At 39.0% G+C, this 26958-nt stretch overlaps 1 protein-coding gene across 1 annotated transcript in view; it reads left to right on the top strand.

Moving 5' to 3' along the window:
• SMC2 (structural maintenance of chromosomes 2) overlaps positions 1–26958 on the top strand; it is a 349885-nt gene that overhangs the window by 272259 nt on the left and 50668 nt on the right. The window contains exons 19-20 of the mRNA XM_067137430.2: positions 736–933; positions 16072–16287. Of these exons, the coding sequence (XP_066993531.2) occupies positions 736–933; positions 16072–16287 (414 nt within the window). The remainder of the gene's footprint in view (positions 1–735; positions 934–16071; positions 16288–26958) is intronic.

Here is a 26958-nt window from a genome sequence, read left to right as displayed (position 1 = left end):
CTGATCTGGAGGTATTTAATATGGACAGCTGTTACTTGCGTTTCTCTTCCTGCCATGCTCCTATTCAATGTACAAGAAAGATTTGCAGCATTTTGTTTTACCTCTTTTGTTTATGACATCGTTTTACTTTTATGGTAAATGCCTTTTACATTCCTTAACTATTGTTTCCTGATGTGATATTTTGAAATTCATCCTACTTCATCTACTGTCCTTTGAGAGGCAAATCACTTTTGGTGTTAGACTGTTGAAACTATAGTTGTTTTAATCTATTATTACCTTTATCTTTTATAGTTTATTTTCATCCTTTACACCTTCTCCTAGAATGTTTTTTTACTCTTTAACAATATTTGAATTTATATTTCATCTCTTTGAATTGTTATTCCTTTTCCTAACAACTCACTGAAAAATCTACCTTTTCTACATGCATATGGATAGCTGCAATTCTCTCTCTTTCTTTCTTGTAACATCAGGGATGCTGCAATGATAAATTTGTGCTGCCTCGCTTTCACCTTTAATTGAAATTTCCTCCATTAGTTCAAAATATTGAACAAGTGGTTTGCGCAGTAAATCCAACTAGAGTCAACAGTAGTGATAATGTAAATTTGTCAGGTGACTTCTTGGAAGAGCAAGGACAGTATAATATATAGCCTCTATCTATTTTAACTTAAACATGTGTTGTTTTAGTGCATGGTCTTTTTTTTGCACGAGATTGTATTTCTTTTGAATGTTTCACAGGTCCGTGATTTGAGTAAGAACAAATGGATTGAAACTGAGAAGGAGTACTTTGGACAACCTAAAGGAGCATATGATTTCAACAGTATGGACATGAACCAAACAGAGAAAACTATAAGGAAACTGGAAGAACAGAAAGAGTCAATGGGTCAAAAGTTGAACCTCAGAGCTCTCAATATGTTGGGCAAGGAAGAGGAACAGGTTGGTAAATGAAATGAATAGAGTGTGTGGGTTTGTTTTCCCTTTCTTAACAGAAAAATACACAACATACATACATCTTCATTAACACATTGGAGACGGCCATATTTGAATGTGCTATCCTCCAAAAATCGCGGTATTTTTAAAGGTTTGTGAAAATTTTTCAATGCTAGGGTAAGCCATGATTATAACAACTTTTGGAATGCATAGAAAGATCACACTTCCTTCTACACAAAAATGAGTTCTAATTATCATAATAGTGCAGCAATTTTAAAATATAAATTTATGAAAATAACATGATTTACAAACGAAAAAAAATCTGACGCAGCTATGGATGCCAGTTCGGTTAATATTTCAAAATTTGACTTTGTGGGCACATCTACTGAAACACACTAATGCAGATTCTAACCTAATTAGTCAATTGACACCGGTATTCTGGTTTACAACAAGGAATTTGCATTCCCATTGTTCTTTGTTTGACAGTGGTGTTTCATCGAGTTGCTGCAGGTACACGGCAAACGCCCACATTTTTAGGAAGCGGTATAAACTTGTATTACAGAACCCACTTCAAGGAAGCGATGTAAAACTACGTTACACTTCACACCAATTTGAAATGAGCTCATTTTCTACATTTACTAGCCTGAAGCGCCAGAATCATCATCTTTACTTAGTGTGTAATTGTTATCCTCATCCTCATTTTCAGAAATCGTGTCTTCCATAAGAACATCCATTATGTATTCGTTGACGAAATTTCGTACACTTGAATTAGAGATGCTAAATATTCACAAGAATTACGCAAACAAGCCTCTGTCTCAAACTCACACTCTTCCTGACCGCATGTACCGAACATACTTTCCCGCCCTTTTCACAGCTGGGAATCAGCGATGACGCAGCCTTAGGTTATGTAGGAACGTGGCTGTGTTATCAATGCCTTGAAAGAAGAGCTCTCGACTTATGCTCATAACTAGTATATTTTATGCTTATAGAAGCATTCAGCAGTATCTTATTGAAGTCACAGCTCGCTGAGACGGCAAATACAATTTTTTAGCTAGAGTGAAATCATGCCCGTAGATTCTCCGAGCTCCGTCAGCAGCAATGAATTATCACGCCCGTAGTTTCTACGAGCGGCGTATCCAATGTGTTGAAGACCCTTACACCTTTCAGCATTCAGTCTGCAAGCCTCTGTGAATTTATTAACTGCCACCACAATCCGCTATTTGTAGATAGTTCCGTGGCCTTGTTTAGTTCTACAGTAAAATACCAGTATAACAAAGTTTTGGGGACCTCTGAAATTAATTTGTTATACTGAAATTTTGTTATACTGAAATAAGTCAATTCGTAAGAACTCACCTAGTATTATAGCCGTTAGTTATTGTTGTTTTTAGGGGCTTAACTATGAGGTCATCTGCCCTGTTATATCAGCTGCAGGATCTATATAACTTCAAAATACCATTATAATAATAAGAGTTACAGTACCGACAGATGTTTTCAGAAAATCTATTTTTACATTGTACCAGCAAGTCTACACACTGTTCCAGAACATCATTTTTTGAAAAAGTCTGTGATTTTCTTCTGAACAGATCCAGACACAAAAGCTCGTTCCAAATAGTCACCAACCACTGCACATGAATTTAAAACAGATTCTGGCACATCACTTCATGACACGAGAAAATCTTGAAGGCTACGTGCCATGTTCGTTGCCTGCTGAAGAGTCAAGCTCTGTCGATCACAATCATTTTGGGGGTTGTCTTCCTCTTCCTCTTCCTCCTCATCGCATGGATCTCTATCATTCATAATGTCCTCCACAATTTCCTCATTTGTGATTTCTTTGTGGACTATTACATCACTATCTACATTGATGTAGTCGGTAAGACTTACCGTAGATGGCACATCCAACGTTGTACACAAACGCTTCCAATTCTCCTCGGTTTCCACATCATCCAACACTTCACTTGTCTTCTGTAGAAACCACTCCAGCTTTTCTAAAGCTGTCCAGTGCAGGTTTCAATTAGCCATTCAAAGTCGTTTTTGACTGTTGGGTTACCAACTCGTACTCCAGTAGGTAAACCTGTGCTGGTCATAATAGACAGTATATAAAAATAAAAAAGAAAGGGGGGGGGGGGGTTAAACATGTTTTAGTTATGTCTGGTATGTGAACGTTAATTTCGTAGATGGGATTCCAATGGTTGTACAGCGTACCTTGAGACCTTAGCTACTCAGGGTATGTCAAATTGAAGTTATAGTCCATTTGTAGGCGTAGCCATGCGTTAAAAACTGTCAGGTGACCCCTCAAAACAAAGTGAATAGTGCGGTGCGTCCATCGTCGTGAGGTATACAGACTACTGCAGTCATTTCAGCACGTACGTCAACCAGCACATCCCACGAGACATCTTAATGAGGTTCAAGTCGCAAGGGCCGTCACTTTGATCTAGGAAGGATGGACTTGTTGTGTTGCTGTTGATCTCAATGTCTCTCCGTCAGTTATTCAACGCTTGTGCAATCGCTACAGTGAGACAGGCCAGTTCACAAGGAGGGTCGGACAAGGTCATGGACGCATGACAATCCCACAGGATGACCGATATCTGACCATCTGTGCGTTGCGGTGTCATTCAGCAACTGCCAGAGAACTGCAAAAGACCTCAGGAGGGTCACTGGAGTCATGGTGTCTGACCAGACAGTAACGAACAGGTTAAGAGAAGTGTCCATATGACCAAGACGTCTTGTTATAAGTGCCTCGTTTAACGCAACATTGCGCAGCTTGCCTTCTCTTTGCCCGTACCCACATCAACTGGCAACTTCGCCAATGGAGACAGTGTTGTTCACAGACGAGTCCAGATTCCCCCGACCCAGCGTGATGGACGTCAACTTGTATGGAGACGCCGTGGTGAGCAGTACAAGTCCGCTTTACTTGTAGCTTTACTCTGTTAATTAAATATCCCACTCCCTGTTGTAATGTGATGAGTGCCCAACTCCATTGCCTTCATATTATTGGTAAGTCAAATTTCTTATTTTCACGCATGGAGCTCCCATTACATTTCACGTGTTGCAATCACATCAATATATCATTTTTCATTCTTCCCACAGAACACAATTGCTTTTTATTCAACCTGGCAGCATAATCCTTGTCTTAACAGTCTTCTGTTGGGTGACATATTGGCAGTAGCTTATTTTACAGCTTATTAGATCTAAGGACATAAATAAGATATCGGGGCGAATGTGTTTGCACTACAAGAAGGACGCATTTGACGCCACACCAAGATAATGCAGTACAATAACTGCAGAATTATTACATAAAAATGTACATAGTATCCACAGAAATGTTCTCTCAAGTTTCCCTGGCTTTTCCTGACCTAACAAAAATTTCCCTGAATCACAAAAACTGAACGACAAGTTAATTAGCCGAGCAGCATGTTTTACAAGGAATAAAAAAGAAATTCCAGCCTCCACCATTCCCAAAGCTGGCCTAATTCTCTCTCCATTTCCTTTTTTTCAATTATTTATGGAAAAACAATTACACTGATGGTAACATGTAGGCCTAACATATACCTTTGTTAATTAAATTATATATACCTTTATCTTAACATTTTATCGTGGTCATAAAACCTATCCATGTTGGTGCGACGTAAAGCAAATAGTAACAAAAAATATATATATATATCTTATAATTTCCAAGGAACAAAGTACAACTAATTTCATAATAGAGTAATTCAAATGTGAAAATAAAATTATTTTACTACATAGGTCGAGTCATAAGTCACTTTCCTACGAGAATCTCTTGAAGTCAGAATTTGTCTTCAGGCACTATGCATAAGTACATGCCCTATATTTCCAAATGCATATCTTAGATTTTCCATATTGTTTCCTGTTTGCAAGAAAAAAAATAGTTGCCATGACTTATAGCTCGACCCTCATATTTCACGTGGATTTAAAGCACTCTCGAGATCAAAAGCAATTAACGTAGGTCTAATGTAAGTGAATAGGAGAAAACACGAAAAATCTAAGATATGCATTTGGAAACGTACGGTATGTACTTGCGTATGATGCCACTAGATGGTGTATGTAAACAACAGTGTGGGTCTAAGCATGCCCCCAAGTTCAGTGAGTGAGAGCGTCACAAAATGGAAGTCAACAAGCAGGAGCAACGATCGTATATTAAAATAGCAGTTCTCCATGGCAGAAATGAACGCCAATGCCCTGCAGAGCAGAGCTGCGGGAAGCATTAGGTGGACAATGGTTTGCTAACAAAGAGGACATCGTAACAGCATTTCAGAGAAAGGTGTCACACGTTAGCGATCCATATGCAGTGAATGGTATTCAGCGCCTGCCCCACCGCTGGCAAAGCAAAGTGGAAACCTTGGGTGATTATTTCGATTGCTGATTGCTGAAGATCATCTTCACTGGCAGCTAAGACATTATTGTCCTGTGCTTTTCCTGGGTTTATCCTATTCTGTGTTAAATCGTTCAGATGGTCGTCTGCAAATCTGAGGAGGACGTAGGGACCAATTTCATCTGACATTTGTATAATCTACTGTTGTTGATGGAAGTGAATCTTTTATGGAGTGGGCAGGCACAAGTCTTGACATGAAAACTGCTCTCCTGATTATTCACACTCAACCCTTAACTGCTCGATAGTACATTGACGATCTCTTAGTGTTAAGTGATTCCTCACATGAGGCAACTTGGAGAAAATACAGTACATGCATGATAATGCTATACCCATATCTCAAATTACCTGGGAGGTAAGAATAACAAGTCCGGCCATGTGCGCATGGCAATATTAGTTGCACATAAACATCAGACAAGATACCACAAGATCAATAACTAGTTCATATAATCTCTAACTAACATGTTATAAGAAGAATACAACATTATTATACAATCATCAGAATGAATCAAGATGATATTCAATACACTTCTGAAGGTAAATGTACTCACCATTGTCGCTTGCAGAAGAAAGATAGGTTACTCAATACGCTTCATATCGACATCGTCATCACTGTCAGAGTCGTTCACATTTATCACCATCCGTTCATTGGCATCGTCTACTAACTGATCTATATCCCAAATTCGTTTTTCTTCCGTCTTGATGACTTGTTTTACACACATTTCCCAATTTTGAGGTGTCACTAGTTCAATCCCTTCACGCAGCAGTTTTCTTACTTCTGCAATGGTGAAAGTTTTTCTTCTAGCCACTTGGCCCTTAACTTGGCTCCACACACTTTCAATCGGATTTAAAGAACAATGGTACGGAGGTAACCTTAAAACTTGCCTTCCCGATTGCAATTCAATATCGTCTACTCTATATGCACCACACGAGTCCTTAATATGCTGTGGGATGACATTAAGAAGTTCCAACTGGACACTGTTTGGTTCGTAATGGATTCCCTTCCTGTCCAGAAACTTAATTACATCTCCCTTTCTCCACAACTGATTGGACAGTTTCTCAATTCTAATGGAATGGTAAGACTCGTCCATAACAATTATCACATTGGCTTCAAGACTAGTAAGAACATTCACAAACCATTCTTCGAATACATTTCCATTCATTTCCTTGTGATAGCCTTTCTGGGAGCTAGATTCAAGACACAATAACCCTCCTTCCACGAAACCTTTCTCATTACCGATATGCGTAATTATCAAGCGTTTCCCTTTCCCTGAAGGATTCTTTAAGCCACTTGATAATCCCTTCAAGAATGCGTCCTCACTGGATTTGATAGGTTTATCAGTCCATACTTTCACACAGGTATATCCTGAATTCACCCACGTCTCATCCAAGTAATAAACTGGTCTTCCCTCCTCCCGAAACTTTCTTATCTGATGCAGATAACGTCTTCACCACAAAACTATTTTCTCTGTTTCAGTAAGAAGTGGTTGGCAACTATGCGGCATAAACTTGAAATTTAAATTTTTGAAAAGCTTATGAAGTGTTGCACGCACGCAAACGAAGGCAAGGTTTCCTCGCTGTTCATAGACTCTAAGATCTTGTCCATTGTTGGTATTTCACTCCTTAAAAAAAAATCCTCGCGAACTTTTCACCGAATTGCGTCCTTAGTAAAACAATCATACTTGTCCACTAACTTTGTTTTATTCCGACTTTTCTTTTCAGTGGAACGACTGTTCGTACAGTTTTAAGTTCCTTTCTAGCGCGATAAATACTAGTTCTGGAAATGCCAATAGTAGCGGCTACTAACCTCGTCACATTTTCGAGAGTACTAACATGATTTGCGTCACTTCTTACAAATGTTGAGAACACACTGTTTTTCTCCACTTCTCAGTCCTTTTCCCTTCTTATGCTTTACATGAAGAGGGCCAGGGTCATCCATCTTCACTCCAGACGGAACTTTAACAAAGGTTATGTAAACTAAAATTAAAACAGTTAACTAAATCCTGAACACCAAGGCAGAGACTGACTACCAACTTAATTATTAATGATATATTGCTAAATATTAGCACAAATGAAAATCGTAATAATATGCAAAGTCACTAGCGCGCAAATAACACCCGGAACACAGCCATAAACAGAAAGCTTATGGGTTGTAGGTTTGCTAAATGAGCTGATACCGAATACTGCAATGGCTGTTTTGCTGTTGACACAATGCCCCTCTTAAAAGGTACTTTAATGCATGAGTATGAATTTTAAATTGAAACTAAACAGCTTTTCAAAATTGAAAAGTGAAGATAAAGCGATTAGATGATGTACCGTATTTCACGGCATAATCGTCGCCACCGCGTAATCGTCGCATCCTTTATTTTCAATACAAAAATCGGACTTTAAACCTTTAATTACATAATCGTCGCACGTCCAAATTTTGTTCACTAATCTGGTTAAAAGGTAAATGGAACTGCAACGTAAGTTGCACATGAATGCGCAATTTAAATACGTGTATGGTTTATGGGCAATTTGGCAACACAGTCACGTTTGCGACATGTTGCACAACGTATAAATAAATAATACCGGTATATGTACGACGCATGGCTTACCGGTAGACTATCGGCAGTTTGACAACGTGGTCGCGAGACAGTGTACTATTTATTCACCCCCTACATATTATGAGTTCCCATTTGAAATACGTAAGGCTGTAAGTTATCGCTTATCGGCAACGTCGCCAGGAAATACCGGCTAGGTAGGTTGAATGGACCTCGAACCAGCCCTCAGATACAGGTAAAATTCCCTGACCCGGCCGTGAATTGAACCCGAGGCCTCCGTGTAAGAGGCAAGCACGCTACCCCTACACCATGGGGCCGGCTCCTGTGTTATTGCGCACGAAGTGAAATCCAAGACGATAACGCAGATTTCCACGGAATTATTCAGCCGAATTATTTACGATGTCTCAGTTGTCATCGCTAGACTCTTATCTTACTACTACGTCATAAGTGTCCGGGCATGGGATGAAAACTTTTATCCAAGCAGTCAAGATAATTATTATCCAATGCTATTAAAGTTTTATTTTATAAACTCGTCAGTAATGTAATGTAAAATCATCAATAACTGGGAAGAAATATTAACCCAATTACCGTATGTTTAAAAGAAATTGAAAAAAATGAATGTTTGTTACTGACGTCTCGGAATACAGTCAACTATACAGTAGATTTACACCGCGCCAGCTAGAGCTCCGGTTTGCGAGCTTTGCGCAAGCGCAGTAGTGTGTCGCAACCAACGAGCTAAACTGATAAATTGTTGCATGCTTCCTTGCTGCCTAACAGTATTGGCTGCTCTAGAATGGACAGATCACAGATGCATTTATTTGTTTCAGATTTACGTGATTACTGTAGACATGTGTGCGTGAGAATTTAAGTTTTTAATTTGTGTTTTGGGTGTTTGCAGAAATAATTTGTTTTAATAGTGAACAATTACGGAAAGTCATTTATATCGCAAAACATTAACGTGTGAAGCATTTATAAGCGATTATGGGTAAATATAGAAACTATTCTGCGGGCTTCAAGCTAAGCGTAATTGCCTTCGCTGAACAGCACGGGAACAGAGCTGCAGAAAGAAAAGTTTCTGCGAGTAAAAAGTTGGTGCGTGACTGGCGGAAAGTAAAAAAAACAAGCTAAAAAGCACAAACCCTTCTAGACGCGCGTTTAGAGGTCCTAAAACAGGGAAGTTTCCTATAATTGACGAAGAAGTGTTTAGGTACGTCAGTGAAATACGTAACAATGGCTGCAGTGTATCATATGAAATGTTACAAATTAAGGGACAGGGGGTAGCGCGCAAACACAACATACCGGTAACTCAGTTTAAGGCGACTCGTGGGTGGATTAAGGGGTTCATGCGACGACACAATCTGTCAGTCCGAAGGAGAACAACACTAAGCCAAAAGTTGCCTGCTGATTACACGGACAAGATTGTAAATTTTCACCGATTTGTCATACGTTTGCGCAAGGAAACTTCGTACTTGCTTTCTCAAATCGATAATGCCGATCGGACTCCAATCTTTTTTGATATGCCTCGCAACAGCACTATTGCGCTAAAAGGATCACGGAGTGTATTAATGAAAACCAGCGGTAGTGAGAAGTTGCGATGCACGGCAATGCTAGCCATTACAGCTGACGGGAGAAAGTTGCCGTCTTACATCATTTTCAAGAGGAAAACGATGCCTAAGAATATACAGTTTCCCCGTGGAATTCATGTACGAGTGCAACCAAAGGGTTGGATGGACGTAGAACTCATGCTGGACTGGGTTAAAACTGCGTGGAATAGAAGACCTGGTGCACTACTAAAACAACCAGCTCTGCTTGTTTTAGATAGTTTCCGAGGTCACCTCGTGAACGAAGTGAAGCAAATTCTCACTACAAATAAGACACGACAGATAGTCATTCCTGGTGGCCTAACATCTGCTTTGCAGCCACTAGACGTATGTGTTAATAAACCCTTTAAAGACCACTTACGTCGATTTTACAACGAGTGGATGATGAGCGGCGATCAGCAATTGACGCCCGCCGGAAATATCAGGCGTCCACCCTTGGACTTGTCATGCTCGTGGGTGAAGAAGAGTTGGGATCTTATACCACCTGAACTAGTCTCCAAGAGCTTCAAAAGGACTGGGATTTCGAATGTACTAGACGGTTCCGAAGATGACGCAGTGTGGCAGGAAGACGAAGAATCTGATACTGGTATTAACAGAGGCGAGGACGGCGCATCAGATAGCAAAACCTGCGATAGCGACACCGAAGATTTGGAATAAATTGCGTACCGGTAAGTCCGCATTTCACAACAAAGCGATAATTTTTTGCAAGTGTAATATTTTAACTTTAATACTCAAATTAATGACAAATTAACTTAATACGTTCATTTTTATTTTCAGGTTGGAAAAACGTTCGCCGAATTGTTGCGAAAAATTATGAATTTAGTTTTAGACTATTTTAATTATTTTGATGTATAAACGCGAGTATTACGTGCATCTTAAATTTGTATCAAATACAATTTAGTTATAAATACATTTTTTGAGTAATACAAATACTGGTGTTAAATATTCATCGTATAATGGTCGCACCCTACAATTTTTTTCGAAAATTTTGGTATAAAAAGTGCGACGATTATGCCGTGAAATACGGTATATGGTAAATAACATAATACACATGTAAAGTATATTTAAAGCTTTTCCAAAAGATGGACAGTACCACCGCATTTATGTGTTTTTGTTATTTACATTATCTCCCAGGTTATTTGAGATAGGGTAGAGAATCATTCGAAAGAAGACAGAATACATGTAATGTAACTTTGTGAATTTCCAACAAGTTACTTAGATGTGTTTAGTAAAAGAAGGAAATCCCTGAAGACTGGCAAAAAGGCTTTTACCAGTCTGCCCAGCCTACGACGTCCGGCATCTGTAATGAGGAGTGGCCACTCAGCCCCTCGAAGTTTGGACGTTGTTTCACCTTGGTTTCGCCACTTGTTGAAGACACTCGCCACGGCACTCCTTGAACACCCGACAAGTCGTGCATTTTCTGAAATGCTTATGCTGAGCCTCCGGACCATCACAATCTGCCCTCGGTCAAACTCAGATTGCGCGCCTTCCCCATTTTACTTATACTACACGTACCGTGTGTGTGTCTGACTAGCAGTCGTTCCTCGTCAGGTGACACTGCTACGGGTTTATATCGATATTAGGTAGCTGGTCATAATGTTCTGGCTGATCAGTGCAATGATAAATAAAGGTATGAAAAGGATCTGTGCTGCCCCTGGGTAATTTCAACGACTGAGGGTTGACTCAGGGCAGCCCCAGACACACATCCACTCTGCAGTGTTGTCCAATATTGTATCAGTGAATCCCATTTTGGATGGGCCTCAAGAATACCACAGGTTAGATCTGGAATACGCGTCTTATACAATGTTGCGGGGCTGTTCAGGATCTGCCCCAATTAATGCGTTCCCGATACAGGCCTGTAATACTGACGCACAACAAAGTCTGTGTTTTCTAAGGTTAATGATTTAACACTTTCCTTCTCAATGCACTCGGTAGTGGAGCTGCTCTCTCGCTCTCTCTCTTTTTTTTTTTTTTTCCCTCCACTTAGTTTGTCCAGAGAGGATGGTTACCTTTTTGTACTTCCTCTTAAATCAAAAATCACCACCACCACCACCACCACCACCACCACCACCACCACCACCACCACCACGTGCCTCCCTAGTGCTTTCCAGCTAGAACTCCTGCCATTTCTCGGATGCTTAGGGAACTGCTGCTAAGTGTAAACTCTAATACAGTAGAAGTCCGGTATAGCGAGTACGGAATATAATGAGAACTCCGTTATAACTACAATGTTTGCCGGTCCCTACAAAATTCCTATATTAGACTGTGTATTATCCTTCGGTTACAGCGAGAGCACTATCACTGACGCATCCGTTATTACGAGCGATTTTTTTCTGTTACCGTTATTTATGCACCCCAGCGATTATGCTGCATGCGATCGATCTCCTTCGGTATCGTTTCCTCACTACGTCCACTAGCGAGTTCTCTCGTCGACATTTTCATCACTTGTAACTCGAAGGCGAGGTCGGAGTCGATTAGTAAAACCCGTCAACTGCTGTTCCGTAAAGAAAATTCAGAGTGAAAGAGGACATTTTGCGTAATAAATGCGTGAATAACGTGTCCGATAACAATTGTTAACGTGTTAAAAACAAAGGCTGAGGAAACGATCGCTTAATGCTAAATACTGCGATTAATTAAGGATGAAATACACCTCAAGATATGGCAGCATGCATAATTGATTTCAGAAGTTAGTTTCTATTTTCTCGTGTCTGTTTAATTTCAGAAAGGCTATTATCATGTAAATTTATAGCAAGAAGAGTATTTTCTACTGGCGCTAGAAATCATCGGTACGGTATAGTTTTCTCGCTATGTGCATTTGCGAGCTCTCTCATCGATTTTCAAAGGCAATGTTGGAGTTGATTAGCCTAGTAATACCCATTGACTGCTGTTTTCAAAGGAAATTCAAAATGAAAGAGGATAACGTGTTTTCGTAATTAATGCGTTACTAACGAGGCAGTTGTTAACTCTTTAAAAATGAAGGCTGAAGTAAACGGTTTCTTAATTTTAATGTTGTATGCTGAAATTAAGTAAGAATGTGATACACCTCTAGATGTGGCAGAGTACATCACCGATTTCAGAGGATAGTTTATATTTTCTCCCGTCTAGTTAAATTTCGAAATGGCTATTCCCATGTAAATTTTAGCGAGGAGGTTATCATTTCTCTACATGCATTTGAAATGTGTTTTCACGATACACATAGGTGTGGTTAGGTTAGGTGACGCCGTTTGAAGAAGAAAATGGAAATGTTTGCCAAAGAAGCCCCTGGAGTGATACCGTATTTCTCCGAATCCAAGACAATTTTTTTCCTCAGAATATCATGTGGAATGTCAAGAGCCGTCTTGCATTCGCGGCCTTGGCAACTACCGTAGTAACCCCGGTGCTATCCCCCCCCCCCCCCCCTGCATGCACACAAAACTCGTTGACAATAAACAACCTTCTCTTTATTATACATTGCTAGCCCGCGGCGACCAGTTGTTCAGTGCCTATGTGTAACGTCGTTGGATCTCGGGAAATAGTCGGCTCTACACAATCAATTCTCAAATCTGCAGAATGGCATAAAAACGCGAGCCTTCGAATTCTTAGAAAGGCCACGGCTACTCAGTAGCAGAGTTATAACGCGTTCACTGTACCTGACGCTTATTAAGTTTTATAGATAGCAGGAATATTTTCGTGATGGATCGTCATACTGTAAAGATACGTGGAACGCGTATTGCCGGCAAATTTTCAACGGGTGCTCGTCGATATTATGATGACAATTTTAAGTTAATGGTTATTAAACACTCGTAAATATAGAATAGTCGTGCAGAAGATAATACAGCATAGGCCTAACTAGCCAATATTCGGCGTTAGCGTGAAGACAAGGAGATATTAAAAATGCGTATTGCACAAAAAAATGCATTTGTGGTCCGCAACATGGACGCTTTTAAAAAGTCGCAGATGAAATTGTGAAGTATGTGCACAAAAAACGCAAGAGCGGAATTGCCATACCGCTGCGCAATAAACTCGTTCGTTGACCTTCAACGTTCGCGATTAGGCCTATACATCGCTAGCCGCTGAAGTTGGCCAAAGCCGGCAAGCGAGACGTGCGTGTAGCCAGTTATATTTGACGCTGAGTGAAAGTAACAGTTTTATAGTAAGTAAGAATGTTTTCCTGATGAATCGTCGTATTGTAGAGACGCGTGAATTAGGTATTGCCAGCAAATTTTCAAGGGGTTCTCTTCGATATTATGATGTCAGTTATAAGTTAATGGTAATTAAACCCGCTGAAACAGAGAATAATTGTGTAGCCGAAAAGTAATACGCCATAACTAAAGCCAATGTTCGGCGTCTAAAAATAGTCGATAAAATGTGTACTGTATAAGAAAGGCATTCATATGATTTTACAAAGCACTTTTTAAGACTGATATACATTTTTTGACGGAAAAGGTGGGGGAGTCTTGGATTCGGAGAAATGCGGTACTATAATTTTTCAGAATGAAATTAAACATACTTTTACGTAATATCAGATTTCGAAAAGTAACAAACAAGTAAGCCGAAGAGGGGATATTATCCACGAAAATGCAAGTTTTGTGCAAGCTGACTGTCGTTTCATACTGATTTGAATGTGTATGAGGGTTCGCCGACTTTTTACAAAAAATCTGATATAACGACAATCCGTTATAGCGAGTAAATTTTTCGCTGTTGTGAATTCTTGCTATAACAGACTTCTACTGTATGTCAGATAAGCACAAGACAAGATTTAGAAGGCCTAGGATTATGGCAAAGTGAAAATTAAAAAAAATGTGTAATCCATGACTGTCACATTCTGCTGTTGTCTGTAAACATAGCTGCTGTTTGAGGTGCAGACGTTTTTGGAATGTGGTCTAGTATGATCAGTTACTTCTGATTTTGTAAGCTGCTCAAAGCTTTCGGCATAAACCGATGTGAAATATTTGTTGTAAGCCATGATATCACTCATTCTTTCTCCACCACACACTAAAATTCCTGTATATATCATTGTGTGATTTGTTATCTATCAGTGACAATAACTGATTTATGAGTTAAAGACTTAAAATCTTCCTAAAACACTCCTCGAAATGGAAAGAGTTAATTTTGTTGTGGTAATCACCACTTCCTTTCTTTTCCAACAAAACAGCCCAGTTCCAGATAAGAGACCATCTTCACTTTCAGTGTGTAATATGACAAGTTTTCCAGCCCCAGATGGTGTTATAAAGCCTGCATGTCATCCTTAAACTTCCTGGACATGCATCTTGTATTGGTTGTAATTGTTGAAACTTCTGTTAAGGGCATCTACAATACGCTCCTGCCATTCATAAGTTGAAGAATGATTTTGATCCTGTCAAGTCTCTTCCAGAACAAAGGGCTCTCAGTTTCCTTAGGAAAGTATGTTGAGTAGCAGCAGCTTTAACATTTTCCATGAGAACAGGCTTTGTATTAAACTACTTAAATCTAAGTCTTAATTTCTGAACTATATAGTTGTGTGTAGATATAGGCATATCTGGGAAATCATTCACATTTCCTTTGACCTTCCTATAAAAGGAAACTGTGCTCATGTAAAAGTTGTCTATGATTCTCCTGATGACTCGAAGGTAACATGGTCTTAGCCTATTTTTGGATGATCCTGTGTGACACCTAGATACTAACGGGTGATTTTTCTCAGTTTTCTTTACTTGATGCCCCAATCCTCTCCACAGACACCAATAAAATTCGAAGGCTGTGATACCGTGTAATATACTGGATACTTCTTATCTTTTGCATTTTCTCTCATGCTTTAAAAAAAATTAATTGCTCATAAAATCATCGCTATTTCTTCCAAAAACCATTATTTTGGTGGCATTTTGACCCCGAGTGAGAACTGCTGGAATGTTATAATGAGACTCTCAGCGAGTCAAGTTCTAGTGGTAATACCAAGTGAAAGTTACAACAGTGTTAAAGTCACGCCTTTAAGTGAAAAAGAACGTGGTTCATTCTATTTTTCCTGAAAGTATAAATTAAGAATGTCTATACTGATATAACTGATACTAAGTAGATCTTCATCTGGTTTTGCAGTAGTAGGATACCCATTCTGTATTAAATGGATGTCAAGTTTTTAGGCAGTGGCAATAGAAGTGTGTAATTTTTAGAATTTGTGAGAATACATACAACTAGGCTATATTAAAATTTAAATGTTCTCGGATGGCATGTTTTTAAACTCTACTATCCATACATAGTTTTGAATCAACAGCACTCTGCCACTATAGACTGCAATGAGGTTCTCTCTGTGCAGTCTGCAATTTAGCTGTTCTGTGGGGTTTGGTGGTTATTCTATGGTGGTGGGTAGTGGCTTCTGGTTGGCTGTTCCACCTTCCTGCACCTAAATCAAAAGGTTTGGGTGATATGCAACGTGTTTAATTTTGGTATAGTTCTATACGGTATACGTAAGAAATGTTTTTCCAATTCAGGAATGATGTCATTGAAATTAGTTTTATCACTGGCATACAGTTAAGAGTAATGAAGGGAAGATGAGGAATTGACAGTATTCAAAGATTTCTGTAGTAAATTTGTGCCTCATAAATCTCTTATGTTTCAGATTCCTGTCTGTCTCTCTTGACTTGTTTATAATTTATCTTTCTAGTACGCAGAATTATTGAAGAAGAAACGTACAGTGGAGAACGACAAAACAAAACTTATGGCTGTCATTCATGAATTGGACGAGAAGAAGAAAGATGCTGTTCGTAAAGCTTGGGAACAAGTAAACAAAGACTTTGGTTCAATATTTGCCAGTCTTCTACCAGGAGCAGTGGCCCGTCTTAGCCCTCCAGAAGGAAAAGATGTGCTAGATGGACTTGAGGTATGGAATGTCATTTCTCATGAAAGATAGTGCATATAAAATTTACTTTTATTTCAGCATTGACTGAATTTTGAGAAGACATAGCCATGGACTGACAATATGAAGGCCGACATAAAAGTTGGTCTAAAACCTGAAAATGTCTGCAATAGGACAAAATGGAGGAGATGTAGCAAAACAGTGGATCCCATACTTTGGGATAGGACAAAATGGAGATGTAGCAAAACAGCGGACCCCATACTTTGGGATAAACGCTAGGAAAGAGAGAGGGATTTCAGCATTGACTGATTTTTCTACAGTTTAGTCCAAGCAGAACGATTGAATTGATGTTGTGACAAGAATATTTGTGGTGATCATATTTTGAAGGAAAGTTGAACTAGATAAGCATCCTCTGTGAGAGCCTCTCAGTGGTTGAGAGTGGAGTAAGTTTATATCATGTACTGGCTGTTTTGATTGGCGTATTACCCTCTTTTACACTTTTTAAGGAACCCAGAAAATATTGGTGTGAACGGGGGATGGTGTAGATTATATATGTGTAAAGTTGCTCTGGAAAAGGAGGTAAATGTTACCCAAATGCATATTATTAATTTATAGAGTATTTCAAAATCCAATTATTTTCCTCAAAGGAAGGTCCTGTGTAAATTAACTGTTGATACTGTACTGCCTTCGTAATTATCTACTCATCCACTGATGAGGAGAAGAATACAAGTAGGTAGTTAAAATATTTTTTAAAATCTAGTTTTCTTTCTTAGAATGGCTATAGAATTATCTATGATGCAGTACATTTTCTTTCTCTGAAAAGAACATTTTAACTACTACTGCTGCTGCTGCTGCTGCTGCTGCTACTACTACTACTACTACTACTACTACTACTACTACTACTACTACTACTACTACACCTGTGCTGCACCACAGCATTCTCTATAAATATCTCTTCTTTATATGCCTTTCGTAGTCATACATTGTATTGTTTTGCTGCCCTTTTCAATCGTTTTATGAACATTTAATAAGCGCAGTTCGTAGTCCGAATTCATCTATTTTGAAGAATTCATCTATTCTGACGTCATCATGCTGTCTATTTGGTAAACACCTATCCATATATTCGCTTTTTTTTAAATCCTGAAGTTCTTGATGTAAAGCTTGGTGTTGTGTCGTAGAAGGCAATGGTATTTTTAATCACAGGTCTTCTATACAGAACGGTTTGCATTTTTAGATGCTTTGTACTTGCACGGAAAGTGCCCGACACCCTTAAAACATCATAGCTTATCAAACATTCGTGTGACAAGGGGAGGAAGTCTGTCGTTTCCATGTGCATTGCAACACAGCGCAGTGACCCCCACCCTTGTACGACTTCCCGGCTGGCACCTATCTCCTTTAAAACCGTAAGTCCGCCTGGGCTCGGCATAAACAAAACATTAAAATAGCATTTTCATCAGCATTGACAATATTGTTTGTGCGTTCAAATTTATTATATGAGCCATGCTTTTTTGCCAACTGTCGGCATCGCCAGTGTTTGTGGATTCTGCTTCTCCGCACACTGCCTGCTACCGGTACGTGATGTTGTGGCATTCCTTAGAACGCTGAATATTAAAGAATAATAATAATAATAATAATAATCAAATATTCTTATTTGAAATAATTTACATAAGTTGAAAAAATGCTAAAAAACATAATGAAGGAGCAAATGATAAAACAAACAAATGAGAGCCTAGACGGAAACAAAGTGCCTGGCTAATCTCTTACAGAGTTCTGATGTATGTATTTCCCATGTAAGTCTTGTATATACATGTAGGCCTAATAATTTAACAGAATTACGGCAGCCATTATTTATGGTGTGATCCAGGGTAAATACGATATTTTCTGTTTTTGTGACGTTAATAGTTAATTTATTGTGATGAAACCAGTTTTCAGCAAGTTTAACAGATCTGTTGACTTGATTTTGTAGTGTTGTGATATCAGCATTACTGTTTACGAAAGTTGTATCATCAGCATATAGAACTGATGTGCAGGGAACATTACATGCTAGGTCATTGATATAGACCAAAAACAGGAAAGGTCCCAAAACAGACCCTTGTGGGACACCTGCTTTAACCGTTTCCATACCGGATTTTTTATCACTGATTACCACCATCTGTCTCCTTTGATGAAAATAGGATGCCATTAATTTCAGTTCATGACCCCTTACTCCATAATAACCAAGCTTGTGAATTAGGATTTCATGCGAGACACAATCAAAAGCTTTTGTCAGGTCAATTAATGTAGCACCTGTGACTGTTTTATTCTCAAAATTATTTAATATGTCTTTGATGACACATTCAACTGCTTTTATCGTTGAATGACCCTTTCTAAATTCAAACTGTTTGTTGTAAAGCAAATTAATTTTGAAAAAGTACTCGTCGAGTTGTATAAATATACAGGATTCAATAATTTTGCTCAAAATGGGTACTATTATAGGGCGGTAATTTGATGGGCACATTCTATCCCCCTTTTTAAAGATAGGTATCACTTTAGGCATCTTTAAACACTCAGGAAAAACACATTGTCTAAGCATTAAATTTATTAAAAATGTCAATGGCATTAATATCATGTCAATAACTGCTTTGATTGTATTGTTAGAGAGACCATAAATGTCTTGGGTATTAGATGAATTCAAATTTGTGACAATACTTCTGACTGTTTGCAGATTTACTTCCACCCACCTAAAATCATTACTCTTTTATCATATCATTCGCTTCATCTCATTAACTCCTCCGATGAGGGTTACGTTAGGAAAGGCATTCGGTCGTAAAAACTCGCTACGAAGATTCGTCGCACTTCATACTTGACCCTGAAGAGAACAGGTATAAGGGTATCTTATTATCGTATTATGCAATATTAATCAACAGAACTTAATGGCCAGTCATTTGTCTCTGTCAGTTGAACAGTAGACCATACACTAAACCTGATCACGGCTTTCGTTTGAATTATCTTCTTGTGCTGCCAACTTCCCTGCCCACCGGCATGTCGTCATTCCAAATGACGTCATCTTCACTGTCATCTCGTCAGCCATGCACTCCCATCAGGAGCATTCAAGATCCCATCTTTTTGAAACTTTTAGAAATAGTTTCGTTCCAGACTATAGAGTCTAAAAAGTGAGAATCTATTCGCAAATGGTTTCTGGTGATGGTGTCTGTTATTCCCTGTTGGTGTAAGTGTATCAGAAACCACCCCTTCCAAATAAAGCTGTGCTGTAGAAAGCATGCCAACACACCAGCTGATAACTAGCATATGTTACGAGTTGTACTTAGTGACTTGAAGAATTCATTGGATAACTGCAGTTGTTAAAAGTCAGACCACCGGGCGAGTTGGCCATGCGATTAGGGGCGCGCAGCTGTGAGCTTGCATCCGGGAGATAGTGGGTTCGAACCCCACTGTCGGCAGCCCTGAGGATATTTTTCCGTGGTTTCCCGTTTTCACACCAGGCAAATGCTGGAGTTGTACCTTAATTAAGGCCACAGTCGCTTCCTTCCCAGTCCTAGGCCTTTCCTATCCCATCTTCACCATAAGACCTATCTGTGTCGATGCGATATAAACCAAATTCTAAAAATAAAAGAAGTAAAAAAAGTCAGACCTTTATTCTTAAGTATATTTTATGCTTGTTCTCTACATTTATCACATCAGGATTTACCTAAACACCTGTAATAGAGATAAGAAAGACCGCATTGTTTAGGTTAGGTATGCTATCAAGTGCCCGGATAGTGCTAGAAGTTCCACGATGGAAGGAATAAATATTAGAAAACAGGAAAGCTTGTGCTTTCACGAATATCTACAGGTGTGGCGGCAATGCATTTTATTATCAAAATGTTTAACTTCATACGCTCGTTATCTCCATTTTACTTTTTTAAGTAATGCGTAGGCTAGTATGTTTTGTTTGCCATCCCTGAAAATCGTGAAAGTAGTTATTGGGGACGAAAGTTCAATATTATTATTTGTTAGGCACATTGCCGAGTAAAACTATTGTTATGAATGGATTGTTTTTATCACATTTTAAACCTACTTCTCTCAAAAAATTGCGTATATTGGCCCAAGTTACTAGATATAAAACTATCACTTTGTTAATGATCTTGTCTGCTATATTAATAGCGCACACACACACACACACACACACACAAATATGCCTATTTACAAATTTACAAACACAATTTCAAAGTGAAAAGTGCTATTTTGAACGTATTTATTTATCACAGCACAACACACCTACAAGGAAGAGAAATTTCAATGATGATTGAAGTACAACATGCCAATTGTTTAAACGGTGTCCTCCTTCATTCGAGACCGCCTATCAGTTACAATTATGTTGTACTTGCTAAAAAACTACATCGACACTGTTCGAGGAGGACCAAATGCACAGCATTGCTGCCGAGGCAAAGGAAGGACTGCAAAACCTTTTTCTTCTTCAAGTCTTTGATTGCAAAGTCGGCACATCAATATAGGCCTATCTGTATCGCTTACATAAAAATGTCCCAATTTGTGACTCTTGGCATGCTGTTTGATCGTCACTTGGCTTCTGCCCATGGCTACCAGACAGTGAAAATAAATCGCTACCGTGCTTTTTTTTTTTTTTTTTTTTTTGCTAGTTGCTTTACGTCGCACCGACACAGATAGGTCTTATGGCGACGATGGGATAGGAAAGGGCTAGGAGTGGGAAGGAAGCGGCCGTGGCCTTAATTAAGGTACAGCCCCAGCATTTGCCTGGTGTGAAAATGGGAAACCACGGAAAACCATTTTCAGGGCTGCCGACAGTGGGGTTCGAACCTACTATCTCCCGAATACTGGATACTGGCCGCAATTAAGCGACTGCAGCTATCGAGCTCGGTACCGTGCTTTAAAACAGAACTACTACTCAACACCAATGTCAAGAATAACGGACTATGATCAAGGGCCAACACAAAGAGAATGAACATGTGTGCTTGAAAGTGTATTCGCTGTTTGATTGGTTGTTGTTTGCAGTGCTCTTTGGCCAGTGAAAGATATTCCACTCATTGAATTATTTAAGACGCCGTAATAATTCTTTCTCCTGAAATAAATAACATGTATTTTATTTTTAAGAAAAATACATCGTTTTTAAAAAGATGTGTGTTTATTTCGTATAGAACCAAGAGTTTAATATCTATTTTGCATAAATTGTATAATTTTGCATTATAAACCAATTTTGCATTTTATCACTAATTCAAAATCGCTAAAAACCACTCATACGGGTCATATAAGATGAAGGCACATACACTGACAAAGTTTCGACATGTTTCACATTTATCGCAAATGATAAAAAACACAAACTCTAGTTATGACATATCCTCCTAGAAGCCTGGCCAGGCAACCTATATAAAGAGGCAGTCTCAATGGTGGAGTGGAGTTGTTGTTTAACAGATGTTCTTGTGAACTCGTGTTGTTTTGTGCCGACGTGGTAGTAGCAGTCAGCAGTCAACTGTTTCAAGGTTGCTGTCTCCATGTGCTTAGTGATAGGCAGTTGTTAAAAATGGTGGTGTGTTGATGTGTGTATTTTGTTTGTGACGGCAGTCGAGTAGGTTATGTGCGTGTTTAATGTGTAAATAATTAGTTCAAAATAAATAAGTGCACCAACTGCCAGCATTTTGTGTGCGCCTTTGTGGCTACATCAGCATAATGAACTCGGCCAAAGCAAATGCTGAAGCACTTGATAAATTTATGGTTTTACATCTATGTAGCTTCTGGAAGAATGCACATGGATGGGTAGTGTCATCGCTACGAGGCGAAAGTAGAAATTCTATGCTAGGAGTTAGACCATGGTTGTTTGATTGGGTCATCATGCTGTAGTTCCTCAGAAGTATTTTCGGATAGTTATGATCTCATTTTACTTCCATCCCCCCCCTCAAAGAACCTGACATGATGTAAATGGTAGGAAGCATAAAATGTGACAAACTTAAATTTGAGTATTTGAATACATTATGAGCATAGGAAATCTGAGGTGACCGACAAAATAATGTTGTAAACGACGGGAAAACTGTCTCAGCATTTGCCTGGAAGTGAAAATGGGAAACCACAGAACACCTTTTTTAAGACAGCCGACAATGGGGCTCGAACCCACTTGTCCCCTGAATGCAGATCTTGGCTCCATAACTGTAGCGTGTTAACACACTTGGCCATTCCACTGAATATTACAGCTGGTGTGGCATTTTATTCAGAAATGTAAAAAAAAATGCACAATATCACTTCATCATAATTTCTCCTTTTTCCAGCTGACACTGGGTGGGGGCAAATATGGTTTCTTTCCACTTTGTCCCGTCTCTCCACCATTCTCATCCAACACCCAGTCCAGGTTCTATTGTCCTGTACTGTTCTTCAAAGAGACCATCCATCATAATCTTGGTCATCCTCGTCCCCTCCTCCCTGTCATCTGTCTTTCCTGTGCTTGTTTTGGCATTCTTTCTTCTTTCATCTGCTTGACATGTCCAGTCCACCTCAATCTGTTCTGTTCCAGTTTGTCATTTTGTTTTCACACATTGAGGTCTTTTCATGTGTCTTCATTTCTCACTCTATCCCTCGTCTTCTGTGCCATACTCCTCAGGAATTTCATTTCATCTGCCTGCACTGTACTCTCATCTCTCTGATTCATTGTCCAGGTTTCTGCTGCACATGCCATTATAGGCAAGTAACATCCCTCTTACATTACTTCTTTAGCCTTCATTGGTACATCTTTATTCCATATTAATCTCTGTACCTGGTGGTAATAGTTACTCCCCAATTGTATCTTTCTACTAATTTCCATATCTAGTCCTCTATTTTTTGTCAGTTTACTTCCCAAGTATTTGAATTGTTCTATTATTTCCAATTCTTTGTCTCGAATTTTGATAGCTCCTTTTTTACATCCTGTACTCATCACCGTTGTCTTGCTCTTCTCCACATTGATCCTTGATCCCCATTGTTCAATCCTATTCAGTACATTCAGCTGTTGTACTTCCTCCTATCTTCTCCCCAGATCACATCATCATCTGCAAATATCATTCCATTAATTTTTCCCCTCCAAAATCTTCCCTTTCTGTCTTTATAATGTCATCACCATTATTAACAGTAAAGGTGAAAACACACTTCCTTGTTTTAGTCCATTGTCAATTCCAAACCATTCCGTCCTACCCACTGTTATCTTCACACAGCTGTAACAGTTGTCACATGTTGCTTTTATTGTTATTAGATCTGTGCCAATCCCCAGTGTGTCAAGCTTTCCCAAACTTTGTGTCCTAGGGATGCTGTCATATGCCTTTCCTAAGTCTAAAGTCATTACAATATCCTTCCCAAATTCCCAGCTCTTTACTATGATCTGTCTCATAATTAAAATGGGTTCCACTGTTGATCTTCTGCTTCTGAATTGAAATTGTTTATCTTGTAATTGACTTTCCACTTCTTTCTAATTCCTCTTTCCAATATCCTTTCCATTATCTTGGTAATATGGGAGAGGATGGTGATTCCTCTGTAGTTACCGCACATCTTCTTATATCCTTTCTTGAATTCCCCTGTGGGTGAGGGCAGTAGAATATCACCCATAGTTTCCTCTGCCTGTCGTAAAAAGCAAATAATAGGGACCCCAGGGGCTCTGAACTTAGGAGTGTGGGTTGGCGACTACGTGGCCCTTAACTGAGTCCCGGCATTGCTTCCACTTACTTGTGCCAGGCTCCTCACTTTCATCTATCCTATTCGACCTCCCTCGGTCAACTCTTGTGCTTTTCCGACCCCAGCGGTATTAGGTATCGAGGCCTAGGTGGCGTTTCATCTTCACGCCCTTTCTGACCCTTGTCTTTCTTTGGCCAATATCTTCATTTTTTTAAGTGTCTGATCCCTTCCATTTTTTCTCTCTGATTAGTGTTATATAGAGGATGGTTGCCTAGTTGTACTTCCTCTTACAACAGTAAACCACCACCACTATTGTTATTTTCATAAGGGAGTATGGTACCTCTTAAAAAAGCATCATCTAAGAATGAAGAGAGTTGGTGCGTAACTTACAAAGTTACAACCTACCCCGTTATCACAGTCACAATTATTAACAATATATAGTTTTGGTCACACTACTTGGATATTTATGATTAGGTAATTGCTAGAAAAATTGGGTCAGTACCACTTATCTAATGGAAAATAATCGCTTTAGGTCCTGAATTGTATAGGCCTGTGTAGAAAATTATTTGGTATGTATAGAAAACAAATCACTTATAAAATCCAAAATAAGGAAAGTATAGAGATAAAAGATAAGGATACAAAATACTCCATATAGTTGATCGGTATGGTAGGTAGGATTTAAATTGTGGCTCTAACCTATTTTTTTTTAATGCCTTTTTGGGGTAAATACTGTATGCACCAAATTATTCAGTACTGAAATGAAACTATGAAAAATATTACCTTGTTGATATGTTAGTATATTTATTCTGAAAGAAATTAATATGCAGACTAATAGCATGTTCATTCACCATGGGATTCATAATGTAAGTGTTTTAAGCATGCATCACCTTGCTGTAGATAGTGATTGTATCATTCTGAGAGATTTTCGAATCCATCCCAGAACAGAGGTTGCTGGGGACTCCTCCAATACAAGATGATATGTTCGTGTAATGGACACAAAGTTCTTGGCAGATCATAACAGTTAAGCAGAATTTCACATTCCCCACAACTAGGCATCATCTGATGTAAGTTTGATGAAATGAGACAAGTATGCCAAGTCACGGATTCATTGAAGTCTATGAACATGAAACAGTGATTTATTGGTGTGCCCAATCCTGGGAAAAGATCACATCAGTGACTCTTTGTAATTCCTGGAACAAACTGTATGAAGGGATTTTTTTAGAAGATGAGGAAAATGATGACAACCTACAAGAGATGGTGAAACAAATTCCAGGATGTGACAGTGTTGACCAGTGTCAGGTGAACGAGTGGTTACAATCAGATGATGCTGAACTTGATCTAACAGACCCAGAAATAGTGAATTCTGTGTTAGTGCCAAGGGTTCAAGTAGACTCCGACCTTGACAAAAGCAGTTCTGAGAATATAGTTACAGCAGATGATGGATTTAGTGCACTAGAGGTAAGATTGATTTCGAATTTTTATTAAAATACAGTACCACACACTTCAATTACAGTACTGTAATAAAATTACTGTATACACTATTCAGTTCAGTAGTGACAAAATAAATTGTTTCATTATTTCAGATTGCTTTGCGCATTGTTGAACAAATCAATGCATCTACAGCAGCTGATGTATTGTTGATTAACACATTCACGCTCATCATCTGAGCTGGCTCTTTAAAGGGCTGGCCCAGCTTTTCCAACTGTTGGTGGCAGAGCAAACAACAACGAATTCTTTTCACAATAAGTTCTAAACTGAACAAGATATGGAAATAAAATTTTCCACATACTTTAATGAAGTCCTATAGTATCTCTGTAGGGTGTGGTAGGTAATGTCACACTTTCCTGGGTGAATGGCAACACCACACTTTCCACAAAAATAGCGTGTTTCACTAATAATTTTATTTTTGAAGTACACTTTGCACCTTCTTGAGGGGAACTTGACTTTATTTGATGGTGGAAACTTCAACAGAATATGCTCTTTTCTCTTCCCATCTAACCTAAATGGTTAATCCTTGGCCGATGCCATTTTGGCGGCAAAATCACGGGACGTTGACTTGGAGCTGATGAAGTAGATGGAGCTGAGATGTCGGAGAGAGGTGACTGTACTTGAATGTCGGGTTCACTTTTTTTTTCCCCGTTTGAGAATTGCCTGGTGTTCCTTTATCTTTTGGTACACCCCTATTTCACCATATTGTTCCACATACAGCAGTGTTCTGTTCCCATAATTGTTTCGCGAGTCCAACACTATTGTAATAATTGTCCATATAGACTGTATACCCCTGGCCAAGATAATTTTCAGGCAGGTGAAAAACTGTGCTTTGTAAATTCGCACCACTTGCATCATTTATACTGTCCCTACACGCTATGGTTACACTTCAGAACGCGATTATACACACGCTTGTGCAATCACAAAGCAACTACGCAGCAAGTTGGGCCAGCACTAGGCTACCTTCAGAAACAAAACCAAAAAAAGTGCATTGGAAGGGAAAATTGCCGTGGCCATGTGGTTTCTGGTGAGTAGAAGCATTCATAAGGGTATTACCTTCATCTCTCTCGCACACATTTGTAACCAAAATAGATCCCAGCTGCGTAGGAACGGCTCCATTTCAAGGTTGTGTTTATCCGGGCTAACTCGGATATGGTCCACAACACGGTCACGCGCTATAGGCAATAACTGGGATACGGGCGTGAATGCGTTAAACAGTGGTACGACATAGCTGCACGGCAGTGCTGCACCAAGAAAATTCAGAAGAAAATGACTGATTTTGTACGAGTGACATTATGTAAACATTTTAGCGTTAATATACAGTATGCACCTTTGCTTAACAGAGTTTGTGCATTTTTATTTTGACATTTAATTTCCAAAAGTTTTTTCATGTGTCATCCGAAAAAAGTCTACCGAAGTGCCTCCGCCCACTTTCTTTCGGATGAACGGGGTTCTACTGTACTACGTTTCCTTGTGCAGAGTTAAAACACACTTTTAACAAGCAATTTCCCATTTTATTTCATTTCAGATTTCGGGGAAGCTCTTTTAATAATAGTAAAACAG

Source organism: Anabrus simplex, chromosome 1, assembly GCF_040414725.1.
Source record: "Anabrus simplex isolate iqAnaSimp1 chromosome 1, ASM4041472v1, whole genome shotgun sequence".
In the NCBI taxonomy this organism is placed as follows: Eukaryota; Metazoa; Arthropoda; class Insecta; order Orthoptera; family Tettigoniidae; genus Anabrus; species Anabrus simplex.
Note: the sequence above shows the minus strand (reverse complement) of the source record. Positions and strands in the feature narration are given on the sequence as shown.